The sequence below is a fragment of the Candida pseudojiufengensis genome, assembly GCF_024610245.1.
Source record: "Candida pseudojiufengensis strain CBS 10847 chromosome Unknown scaffold12, whole genome shotgun sequence".
In the NCBI taxonomy this organism is placed as follows: domain Eukaryota; kingdom Fungi; phylum Ascomycota; class Pichiomycetes; order Serinales; family Debaryomycetaceae; genus Lodderomyces; species Lodderomyces pseudojiufengensis.
Genome location: NW_026261538.1, coordinates 390,148 through 403,207, shown reverse-complemented (window position 1 = coordinate 403,207; position 13,060 = coordinate 390,148). Strand labels below are relative to the sequence as shown.

The following is a 13,060-nucleotide window of genomic DNA, read 5'->3' as shown; positions in this document are numbered from 1 at the left end:
TGAAACACAAAAAGCTATAAAACAAAATAAAAAAATTGATGTTGATATTAAAATACGTGAAATTTTATTAATTTCATATTATGTCGATAACAACTCATTAAAAAATGCTTTAATATCATTGAAAAACCATGGTTATTATTTTAATATGGATTTAAATTCCGCTACTGAATATGTGGAAGATATAATAAAAAAATTGCTGTGTAATAGTTACACTTGGGATGAAGTTACTACTGTTAAAACCAAATTCCCAATTTCAAACAACAATCATTCGTTAGGTGAAATTAAAAATAAGTTATTAGGTGAAATCAAGAATTTTTCAAAAGCATTTCAGGGCTTAAACTCATTGGACATCATCTACATTGCATATAATGATATTATAAATGAAAAAGACAAATACACGGTCAATGATAAAGAATTAGTATTATTTTTTTGCTTGTCAAGTAGTGGTTCAATAATGGATGCATTTAAAGAGTTGAATTTAAAATATCTTAAAAGAAGAAGTGCAAAATCACTTTGTAACGTATACTATGGTTTGACATCAATCCTAAAACACAAATATTATTCTACTAATCAAGTTGAACAAGTTAGTAAAGAATTTCAAAATACAAAAGATTCGGATTTACTAGCAGAAATTAGGTACAAAGTTGAAGATTTTGAAGACTTGGATGCTTATGATATAATCTATATCTACTTTCAAATGGTAAAAAGTAACTCATTAGAAAACACATATTATACCCCTCATGATAAATTAACATTAGTGTATGAAGTGTTAAAAAGTGATGCATTGAAAAAAACTTTTAAATTGTTAAGTGAAACTAAATTTACAAGAACTCCGAGTGGGCTTAAGACTTTATGGGTTAGAACAAGTGCTGAATTAAATGGTAAAATATATACAGAAGATCAATTACAATTTGTTAGAGCTAATTTTCAAAATTCTACACCAGATACAATATTAAAAGATATTGAAACCAAAAAAGAAAGTCTACAAAATTTAGACATTTTAGATGTTGTATATCTTTATTTCACCAAATTGAAAATTAAATCATTGAAAAATACTTTGTATAATGATAATGAAGAAGAATTAGTATTACTATATGGATTAACTAGATCAGGTTCAGTTTTAGAAGCTATGAATAAATTGAAAAGTGATTATTCACTCAGAAGAAATGGTTCTGCCTTACTAAAATGCTTTAAGGACTTGAATAGAAAATTTAGAAATAAAACTTATTCAACTGATCAAATTTCAAAAGTTAAAAAGGTATTTGAAAATTTGGGGTCAGATAATGTTATTGAAGAAATAAAATCTAAGATCAATGAATTTAATGGGTTGAGCATTATTGACATTATTTATATTAAATATCAAAAGCCACTAAATTGGAGTCCTTGTTTTGAAGCTACGAAAAGAATTGAAAATGGTGCTGGTAGTAAATCGAATAAAAAAAGAAAGACTTCCACCAATTATGACTGTAATGAATCAGGAGGATTAAGACGTTCTTCAAGATTAGCGGATCAAAGAAATTCAAAATCTTCAAAACGTTCAAGAACAGATGATGTTGATGAAGATGTTGTTGCTGATGAAGAAGTTGATGTTGTTGTTGATGAAGAAGAAGCAAAAGAAGAAGATGATGTTGTTGTTGATGAAGAAGAAGAAGAAGAAGAAGAAGAAGAAGAAGAAGAAGAAGAAGAAGAAGAAGAAGAAGAAGAAGAAGAGGAATACCAAAGAAGAAGCAAAAGAAGAAGAAGATAAGGTGATGATGATGGTGATTAATGTCAAAAATTACAAAAAAAAATTCAAATCGAAGAAATACGAATCAGATTACAAATTTCAATGAATATACTTTTCATGTTCAATATCTCTATTTGTAACTGGGTTTTAAATATTAGAATGAATAAAATTGTTTTCGGTTTGATAAATTTTCAATCTAACTTTCTAATTGCGGAATAGTAAAATCTTTAATAACTCTAATATATAATTAATATTTAAGCTGTGGAACCCTGGATACCAATTTAAGATATTAGCAAAGCTGTTTAGGTATTTTTTGATCTCCGACCCTGTTGTCGTAAACTTGCCAGCACGCAACAGTAGTTAAGTTTGAATTTAAAAGTCTCATCTTATTCTGCTAGTGGTCATTAATTAATAACATTTGAACAATCTGAAAAAAAACAAAAAAATCCAGCTTTTCCTATTTAGCTTCGACGTTGACTAATATCTATTCAAATGTAATCAGAAATAACTATTGCAAAACTAATTGAGTAGGATCAGTTAAATCACTTAAAGAATTTAATGAAAGTTGAATACTATCAGAATAAATTATTAATTGTTTACAGTTAATATAATATTGTTTGCATAATTAAGACTAAATAAGTAATTCTACGTAGATTTGACAACAGTATTTACTTATATTTAATGAGATAAACGATCATGAAAATTTATTATTATATGAGAGTGTTTATTGGTTTTTGAAAAATATAAATATAAAAATTTAAGTAAATATATTGAATAATAAAAGAAAATTGATAAATTTGTTATTTAGTGAGACCAACCAATAATATTATATTATGGAATTAAACAACTAATATCATATATTATTTCTCACTCATGATTTAATCATGTTTACTCCAAAACTATCAAAAGCTTCATTTTTGCTGCGGTTTGAGCAGCTATGAAAATTCTATGAGTTTTAATTGAATTGATCAAACAACCTGAACTTTGATGATTTTCCACGACATCCTTTAGCAAAGAGCGACCAAAAATGAATTCTTCAGCCAAAGACTGAGGATTCGAATCAACATAAATAGCAATTTCTTGCAATTGATTAATGATAATTGCATAATTTGTTTGAACATCTTGTAAACTTAAATTACGATCTTGACCTAAGTGAACAATCTTGGCATCATTAGGAACTTCAGCACCACGTTCAGAATCTGCGTCATCTTCATCATCATCCATGCTAATTCCATTATCTGTTTCATCACCATCAAATATATCCTCTTCAACAAAAATTTCAGCCACATAATAATCTTCTTCTACTTCTTCTGAATTTTGAGTTCCAATTGCCTGAGTTCCAATAGCTTGAGTACCAGTTGTTTGAGTTTCATTTCCATTGTCTGAATTTATAGTATCAGCATAATAGTTCCCAAATAAAGTTGGAAGATTGTAACTATCACGTAAAAAATTATTGGATAAATCAATACATTCTTTAAGTTGTTGTCTAGCTTTGACCAGGTAAATTAAAGGGTAAAAGTAATCCTCTAAAATAATCCATCTTGAAAGCAATAAATTTAAAGATTTTTTGATACCTGGAAAACTAATTGTTGAATTGCTCCTGATGTTGAACTTTAAAATAGTACCTTCAAATTCATTTACCACAAATCTCAATTTCATGGAACTCTCATTTTTGATTTTGCAAGTACATTGAAGTACTATGGAATGACCATCCTTATCATAGCTCAATTTAGTTTTGTAATACCTGTTACTCATAAATTTGTTGAAACTTTTTCCAAATTCCTTCAAAAAAGGGTGGTACACACTTTCTTTTAATAAATATCCATTTACAGAAATATCCAAGATTATACTAAATGGTTTGGTAGGGTAATATGGAAATGTTGGTAATTCATCCAAAGTTTTATATTCTAATATACATTGATGATCATCACTCTTGACAATGAACATTTTGAATGATGAATGATTTTGATTTAATGTGATTTGGGATGATTAAATTGAACATTTTTTTTTTAATTGAAATTAATGTGCCTTTATATTGAGCATAATTTATTGATGGTACTTTCGTGTCTCTGATTGCATTTTGTAAACTGTAATTTTGTATATTATATTTACAGATTATAAAACTTGAAAAAATAAAGATAAAAATTTCATCAATACGAATTTTGATATTATAACTAATTTATTTCGTTGCTTTTGTAACACAAATAGATGAAACATCTAAAAAAAAAAATTACATTATAGATTGACCTCATATAAGCTTCATCCACTAGTCATATTTTGACTCATTACATAACTAAAAAAGTTTTGTAGATGACACGCCTACTTGATGCCAGATGAAACGTATAAAATTTATGACTTTTGTGAATTACAGCACCTAGCAACAAAATATCAACAATTATCTTAAATCCGAAATCTAAACTTTGAAACAAAGGTTAAGTTTAATCCAAATATAATAAAATATTTTTTTTTTAATTATTTCATTAGTTCACGAGGCTAGACTCTTCAAAACTAAACAAATCGTTAAACCTAATGTACAACAGCTTCATACTGCGGGGTATAAGTGAATGGGAAACTTTTAAGAACGTATGAGTGAGCAAATCCACTACTTAAATTATTTTCAAACTTTAATGAAAATTTATCGTCAATATCGTTTTCATTAAACTAACAAAAGGTACTGAAATACAAAATCAACAACAAGATACAATAAAATTTATAACAATCATCCATGAATTCAGCCTCAAAAATTCATTCAGATGTAGGAACAAATTTGATCTAGGTGAAACATTGAAAGAGAATAAACAAAATCAAAACTCAACCTAGTAAAAGTAAGTAACAAACTAATATATTATAAAGTACTACGAATCTAATAAACGTTTAATGTATTGAAAAAAGAAAAAAAAAAAAGCAATTTATTGATTTATTTATATTAATCTTGCATTTACGGGGTTGATTTGTAGTAACTTGTTTCAGTTAATTTCGTCTAAATAATTTTTTTCTGTGATCGTTATAATTTGTATGTGTTTATTTTGACGAATTGAGAATAAATTAAATTTTAAGTTTCAAATTTTGGTTGGTCAATGTACCAAATTCCAAGATTAGATTACTTTTGACACAAACCACATACAACCTTTTCATAAATTGAATGGAGTAACTAATTCAACACTTATATATGTTTTACCGACTCGCTTTTAAAACATGTTAATAAACTCCTTCGATAATGAACTTGAGGAAGTCTCAATTCAATCTATAAATATGCTATTTCTTGCCATTACTTCAGCTGAACTCATATTGATCAGGATCCTTAAATTCATTCAAGAAAATTATCATTATGTCTGACGCAGCCAACAAAAATAAACCTACCAATAAAAATATCAACGCAGATGGTGTTCAAAGTCAAAATTTGGTTAATGCTACAAAAGTGGATGATGTTGATCAAAAACATACTCAAGAGGGGAACGAAACAAAAGAACAACAAAAAGTTGAAATATCTTTGCTTAATCATCAATTTAAAAGAACAAAATACAAATTAGCTAGATTAAATGATGTTCCTCATAAAGACATTCAAGAAGCTGAAGGCTTGAATTATGACATGATCCATTTTTATGTTCCTGATGAAGAACCATATTCATTTGTACCTCCAATTAAAACAAAATCAGGAACTATACCTAGAAAGGATCTTAGCTGATCACCTTAATTTTTTTTTTGTGAACTTAAATACATTATGTAGGAATGATACATCTGATCTAAGTTGTAAAATATGAAAATGTAGAATAGGAAAATATCCTGTTAGTCTCAATACTCTAATTTTAGTACTTTAAGAAAAATTATTATAAAAATTTAGATGAAACAAAATTTCTCATTGTTTTTAAACCGGACTATATTCGGATAAGAAAAAATAAGATAAAGTTTTGAAAATGACCAAGATTTTTGTTTCACATGTTTGATAATAAATTATTTTTTAACAATTTGAAACACGAGAATTAATCTGTGATAACAAATTTATGAATAATTAAATTACATTCAAAAAGAAGTCAAATAGTAACAAATGCAAAAAATGCATATGAAGTGGAAAATAAGAACCTTCCCCTCGTTGTTCGTTTTAATTTATTAAAAAATTTAATTTCAAAAAAATATAATATATAATCGTCTCTTACCGCAAAAAAATTCATTATTGTATTTCGTAATTAATATCAAAAAAATCAATCATTCACTAATAATGTCACAAGAACTAGAAAACCCAACAGTATATATTGATAGGTCAAAAAAATTGAAGAATCCTTATGACACGGTCATGAGTCTTGCTACAACAGCTTGGCTTCATTTTAAAATGTATGGTAGTTTTGATGTCAGAGTTCAAGGGTTAAGGAAAAGTTTAAGAGAAAAAACAAGATGGCTAATTTTAATTCAATCACTTGCTTCACTTATGAGTTCTGAAAAAAAAATTGCTTTTCGTAAAATTTATTATCAATTTTCTCATGTTTGGAAAACGGTTTATCATTGTTATAGATATTTGAAAAGTTTTGCAACAATATTTGACTATGAATTGACTGATGATTTAAATATATATTTTGAAAGTTCTGCAAAAATTTATTCAGATTTAATTGATGGTATGAATTACAAGTTAGATGAGGAATATGCTGAAATCTTCAAAAAGGTTGGGCAAGTTGATGGACCTATTTCAGTTGTTATTTTAGAAAAAAATTGTATGTTGAGACTGGTCAAAAATTATTTAGAAGAATTTAACCAAGGTAAAAATGAATGGAAAAATTTCATTGTCATTAGTGGTTCTGGATTTCCTGATCTGTTGGTTCGTAAATTCTTGGATTTCATTTCAAAATCATGTACAAAGTTAAAACCAATAGTAATTACAGACTACGACCCATATGGCCTTCATATATACCTCACTTATAAAAAATATTTGAAATCAGTAAAATATGTTAAAATTAAAAATGCCATTTACAGAAATCCCGAATTAGAATTTAAAAAATCACACATAGTTGTATTAGAAAACTTAATAAAAAGAGATGATATTGATAAAGTTATTGTTGAAGTTGCTAATGATATGATAGTTAATAAAAAATGCATGTCATTAGACAAACATATTGGTCTATCAAAACATATTCATGAATTAGTTTTATCGGAAGTTTTTACCTCAAGATTTGATAGAGTAACTCATTTAGAAATTGAAATTATTCCAGCATTTCCTATCGAGGACTTGGTTAAGTACTAATGTTAAATGACAAACAATTTCAGCATTTATTAAATTCATTGCATCTCATTAAATCAATGAATAACTCTTGAATAATCTTCTGACTAATATATACATTTATTCATTCGCTGATTTTCCTGTAAGTTATTTCGATACTTTTGAAATCCTTCATTACTGCTTTTTCACGGTCAATCAAAACAACATATAAAAAAAAGTACAAAATATAACAAACACAGTGCTGATAGTGTCATTTTATAAACACTTAAATAAATTGATGTTTGACCATTCATTTCAACTACCAACGAGTCATCATGACTACCACTCCTTTATGTAAGTAAAATTAAACTCAAGGTCTGCTGTAATCCCCAGCTCCTTCGTCAAATTATTAAGGAAACCCTAAGTAAACACACAGCAGTACGTGTGCTCTTTGGAAATTAAAAGTTTAGACCTGACCAATTTCAATCAAATTACATGCTAATGACGTTAGCTTGATTTCTTGAAGCATCTTTCGAAATTATTTAATTCATTGAAAATACCGATATTGTTATTATCGGATGCAATAATTAACGAAAGCAGACAATTTATTACTTTTTTCTAGTACAGCTACCCCAAATAAGCCAATGTCAAATTTAAGTGAACCAATAGCTCTAACGTTTTGACAATCCATCACTCCGTAAATTCAATAACGAATGGAAAAAGATAATTGTGGTGATATGTAAATTGGTGGGAATGATTTGTTTTTTTCTCTAGTATTGTAGTCAGTCTTGTGCTTATTTGACATTTCATTATGGATTATGATTAAAATAGCGATTTGTTGAGTAACATTTGTTACTTCAACAACAGCAACATATGTAAATTTTCAGGCCGAAGTTGTAATGAGGAACATACAAATTGATAACAAACCTAATGGGATTCCAAATCGCATCAATATTTATCCCAATTTGTGATAGTTGTTCCGAATGGGTATTAAATTATCGAACTTGATAGGTTCAACAGGTTGAACTCAATTGACAATTTGTGATCAATTTGAAATACGATGATATAAACCTAATACTGAAAATTTAAAGGAATCTTAAAACAAAAATAGATTTACTAAGTAATTTGATCACAAAATGAATAACAATTTTATTGAATTGATTGTGTTACCAGTTTATGTAGATATTATCTGAAGTTTTGCACCTAAGCCAGATTACCGTTGGTGTTCACATTCTGTATGTAATAAAATGACATGAATACTATGTAGTTAGCCTAAGTTTAAAGATTGTTTTTTGATTATGAACTTGATGTCCACATTTAGCTCATCGCAAATTTTAGTATTTTTCTGTCGATGGTGTTTAGTCTAAACAGTAAGTTCTTGAATCTACATTCAAAGTGCATTTGCGATAACAAATATGGAAACCACTTAGAGGACATTTATGGATCCAAAATGTCAATAACAGAAGAAAATAAATAATTGAAGTAATTAGACTCTAATCAATAATGGGTCTGATGATGATTAAGACAGAGATACAAAGGTAAAAACAAGGATGTAGGCTCTTTTGACACTTGGTGGCCCATATTCAATGCTATGATGGATCATCAGATACTAAATGTCTACAAATGGGCGTCAGTTGGTACGTTTGTTGTTGATATTTGGCGGTTACAAATGTTCACCAATGATTAATCAGATTTAACACCAGAGTTTGGAAAGATTGTATTCAACGTATGCTTCATATTGCGGGTTGGACTCAGGGATCATGCAGCGGATGACGAGGAATTATTGTCAGTACTAGATTGTTATAATTCATTAATAAGTTATTCACCTCAACGTATTGTCAAGCAAAATATTACAAGGTGTTGGTCATTAGGCATTGAAAATTTTCATACTGAAAAGAAGTAATGTAAATTATTGACTTTGATGAAAGACCTTGAAACAAAAAGTCAATTAAACGATCAATTAATTAAACACTCGGCGTCAATAAATGTATTATTCATGACACAAATCGATTGGTCTGATAATTTGAACCAAAGACATTCATCGATAAGACATATTCAGTTTGTAAACGAAGTTATCTATTATTTGATTAATTGTTGATACAAGAATATCAAGTCATATATGGTCTTATTTTTACATGGTGTCGAAATTAAAGATGCTGCTTCATGAGAAACCAGCCTTACTGGAGAATCATGGGATGGTGAGGTGAGCATTCAGGTACTTCAGAGGTTTAAAAATATGTCGATTTGATTATAATGACAATCATTAATCAACCACTTTTCCGAGAGAAGAATGAGATGCAGTAATTTTGTTTAATACTACTCAATTAGATTGCAAGATTAAAAAAGACTAATAGAAAAGGAAATACATATAATGACAGATTCGGAGCTGACAGTTGTTGCGGTATTGAATATGAAAATGAACCATGTGGGAATTTTAAAGGGTACAGATGTAATGGAACAGTATGATCATACATGGCTAAAATTTGTTGTATGAAATCATTGAGATTAAAAATTTTTCAACTATAGGTTAAAAACAAAAGGCCATTAGTATGTGATAAAATTGGAATTTCGAAATGTGTGACTATCTTATTCTGGGTTTGCGCTGGCTATTTAGTATAAGAACATCGATTGATTCAACTGGCCATACATCTGAAAAATTATCGACAATAAGGTATTAGTTATGGTTATGATGTTTTAAAATGTTAAAAATTGAAGATAACTGCTTCAACTAATAAGAATATAATGATTAATTTAAAACTAAATTAAATACGAAATATAAATTTAGAAAATATTCCAATTTAGATTATACAATAAATCATAAATACTAATTTAAAAACAAACACAATAACCACAAGTCTGGAAATTATTGAAACAAACCAACAACAACAACAACAACAACAACAACAGCAATCACCAGATATGATACATTCAGAATCAAATGAATCAAATTTAGATTATTTAAATATTCCATTACCACCACCATTATCACCATCAAAAAATCCTCATTTTATAAAAAGAACAAATAGAATAATAATATTGGAGAATTTATTTCAATCGATTAAAAATAAATCATTAAATAGTCTAAAAAATTGTATATCTATTGCATATGGATTAGTTCGTTCAACTTCTTCAATTGAATTCGAGGATGATTATGAACAAGAAACATTGATGTTGCAAATGCTGATGATTATGTTCATTTACGTCAATCTTCTAGTAAATTTGATCATATATTAGGTATAAAGTTTAATCGTTTAATTAGAAATAAATGAATTTATAAATTGAATTATGAATTGATCAAACACTACAGTAGACGGATTTAGTAAAATCAAAACCGAAATTAATTAATATATTTGTATAAACAAAATAAACCGAAACATGTACTAGATATCAACGCCCAGTAAATAATAAAAAAGGAGAACCAAAAACCGAAACCATCATTTTAAAGACAACTCAACTTAATCAGCACTCATTTTCTTTTGGATTTTGTTCTTCGACTAACAACTTGATCTGGATCTACCTCAGCTGATACTCTAGTTCTAACTTCAACGTGGTGATAAATCATTGCATCGGAAACAACAGGTTCATAATTTTCAAAATCGAAATTGTTTCCTGTTCCTGGAAATACCGCTAAGATTTTTGTAACAAGGCTACCATTGGTTCTATTGAATACCAAGTAGTTTTCCAAATCTTTTTGACGATCACTGTTAACTCTACCATTTATGAGAAATTCTGCAAGAAACGAATGAAATCTTATAGATACTTTTTCTTCTCTAATATTCCAGATTTTGGAGAACTCTTTAAACACATCACTTCTGTTAAAATTTGAAAGTTTAAAAATTATGAGCAAGCATGTATATTTTAATTTGAAGAATTGATCTTGACTGAAAATATCTTGATCATTATCTTTGAACTCTAAAAATGATATAATTTTTTGTTCATCAGCATGGGCTGCGAAAACATCAATGAATTCAAGAAATTTTGGTAATCCGTTATGGCCCACATGCTGTCTGTACGAATTCCAAGACACAGGCTTTTCACGATGACCTTCCAATAATGCTACAGCCATCTGGAAAAAAGTTTTAGACAATGTGATATCATTTGCTTTTTCCTTGTTAAATCCTAGGTCAGAAATTTCTTTTTCTATCAATTTACCCAATAAAAAAAATTTGATACCAGACCGATCATACCTGTAGTTTTTAATCTGACGTTCTCCTAGTGATGGAGAAATAGAAGCATCAAACTCCGCCTTTAATAGTTTAAGATCATCTCTAGATACACCAATTTCATTTGCTAAATCTCTATAAGCTTCTTCCAAAGATTTATTTGCAAAAAAATCCACCAATTTTAGCATATTATTGTAACTTAATTGAATGGTAGGTTTAATTTGTTCAAATGAGGCTGTCTGGTCCATTTTATCAAAGCTTCTGCTGTATATTTCATTGAGTTTTAGCATCTGAACTTCGTCTCTTGATGATTCTATAGCTTTAATATAATTTCTTGTTGTTTCGATAATATTAAAAGCGGAAACAATTTTCAAACGAATACCATTCAATTCCCTTCTATTAGGTAACAATCTTACGAAAAAAATGGCAACACTTGAAGTTTTTGTAAACTCATTTAATAACACCTGCTCTGACATTAATTGTACATTGCTATGGAAAACCAAGTAAATGTGGGCTAATGTAGCTAAAAGATAGTGTTCGTGATAATTGTAGGCCAACCCTTTATGTGTGAGTTGTTGAAGGTTTGATTCATTTGTATTTTTGTCTAAATTTTTGTTTTTCATCAAATTTCCTATTGTATGACCAGAAATTTGTCTCTGTATTTGATCCAATCTGAATTTTTGTAATATAGGATTTCTTTTACGAATTAAATCAATAAATTCTAAATTTTCCATGACTAAAAAGTTATTTGTGCATTCTCGATTTAAAACTTCATTTACTTCATCATCATCTTCTTTTAAGGCTACATCGCCATACATTTTGCTTTTTGATAACCAATACTTGTAGTTGATGATAACTTTCACATTTAGTTCAAAATAATAATTAAGTTTATAGATTTTGGCCACTTCTAAATGAAGAACTTTATTTTCATTAATGCTTAAAAAGATATGAATTGGATGAATCCAATTAACTTTAGATGATGATAAGTTGATATAATTGTTGCTAAATGTTGTGGAGCAAACACCACCAAATTTCTGAATTGTTTGTATAATAAAATTTCTGCTCGTTTCATTTGGATCCACGTGAAAGATCACGGGATCTTTTCCATTATTTTTTTTAAATAAATTATTATTTTTACCATCATCAAATTGGTTCATCTTCAATTCAAACTCCACGAAAGGAAGCATGAAAGTGTTTAATATTAATTTATAGTTTTCAAAATCATCTTTTGTTTCATCAATTGTTAAACTATTTCCTTCATTATTTCTATTATTGTACCTTTTATTGATTTCGATACCAGTATAAGTATCGATGATTTTTTGAAAATATTGATTTTGCGGATGACTCAGTGAGTCATTTCCACTCATACTGAGAATTTTTTTAGTTGAAAAAAATATTTATAAGTTCTGTTGATGGTAATTTATAAAGTAAGTGATAAAGTAAACAAATTCAATTTACGAGTTAATACCTTCACTAGCAAACAGTTGAAGCAAGTTAAAATCTAATAAGAAATTAACGTATATATGAACCACCAAAATGACCAACCTAACTCGTAAATGAATAGTTGATTAATGGTGAAAAAAACTAAAAATTTTAGAAAAAATTTTTAGAATTGAAAGATTTTTATTTAATTTGAAAAAGGGTGGACGTTATTTTTTAGTAGTGATAATTTAGTGTATACTAGTTATTTTTTAATTATTTAATTTTAAATAATACTTATAAATTTATAAATTATTTAACTTTTTACACAAACATCAAAAACTTGGCGTTTTAGTGTTAATGAAATTTTAAATCTTCGCTCGAGCCTTGATTGATTTTTATGGGCTAAAAATTTACTGATACTTATCATCTTTTAACCTTATTTCTGAACTATCGCGAGCTACCAATTACATATACCTCTTAATTGATAACTACCTCTTAAAACTGAAACATTACCTATAACACACATTGAGAAATACATGGCATTATATCGATGAATGATATCGT

At 28.0% G+C, this 13,060-nt stretch overlaps 6 protein-coding genes across 6 annotated transcripts; 4 read left to right on the top strand and 2 right to left on the bottom strand. All coding sequences in view use genetic code 12, as the record gives it.

The window, feature by feature from the left end:
* Window positions 1-145: 145 nt before the first annotated feature.
* Window positions 146-1,747, top strand: KGF55_004761 (uncharacterized protein; the record flags this gene model as incomplete). Its single annotated transcript, XM_051759699.1, has 1 exon — window positions 146-1,747. One exon carries the CDS (start codon window positions 146-148, stop codon window positions 1,745-1,747), a length of 1,602 nt encoding a protein of 533 aa, XP_051612720.1.
* An 867-nt stretch (window positions 1,748-2,614) lies between these two features.
* On the bottom strand, window positions 2,615-3,673 carry KGF55_004760 (uncharacterized protein; the record flags this gene model as incomplete). The annotated part of the gene is made up of 1 exon (XM_051759698.1): window positions 2,615-3,673. The coding sequence occupies one exon, from the start codon at window positions 3,671-3,673 to the stop codon at window positions 2,615-2,617; it is 1,059 nt and encodes a 352-aa protein (XP_051612719.1).
* A 1,381-nt stretch (window positions 3,674-5,054) lies between these two features.
* On the top strand, window positions 5,055-5,411 carry KGF55_004759 (uncharacterized protein; the record flags this gene model as incomplete). The annotated part of the gene is made up of 1 exon (XM_051759697.1): window positions 5,055-5,411. One exon carries the CDS (start codon window positions 5,055-5,057, stop codon window positions 5,409-5,411), a length of 357 nt encoding a protein of 118 aa, XP_051612718.1.
* A 531-nt stretch (window positions 5,412-5,942) lies between these two features.
* Window positions 5,943-6,956, top strand: KGF55_004758 (SPO11; the record flags this gene model as incomplete). Its single annotated transcript, XM_051759696.1, has 1 exon — window positions 5,943-6,956. One exon carries the CDS (start codon window positions 5,943-5,945, stop codon window positions 6,954-6,956), a length of 1,014 nt encoding a protein of 337 aa, XP_051612717.1.
* Window positions 6,957-9,282: 2,326 nt separating this feature from the next.
* On the top strand, window positions 9,283-10,145 carry KGF55_004757 (FAR1; the record flags this gene model as incomplete). Its single annotated transcript, XM_051759695.1, has 2 exons — window positions 9,283-9,371; window positions 9,767-10,145. 2 exons carry the CDS (start codon window positions 9,283-9,285, stop codon window positions 10,143-10,145), a joined length of 468 nt encoding a protein of 155 aa, XP_051612716.1.
* Window positions 10,146-10,377: 232 nt separating this feature from the next.
* KGF55_004756 (uncharacterized protein) lies at window positions 10,378-12,441 on the bottom strand (the record flags this gene model as incomplete). The annotated part of the gene is made up of 1 exon (XM_051759693.1): window positions 10,378-12,441. One exon carries the CDS (start codon window positions 12,439-12,441, stop codon window positions 10,378-10,380), a length of 2,064 nt encoding a protein of 687 aa, XP_051612715.1.
* Window positions 12,442-13,060: the final 619 nt, after the last annotated feature.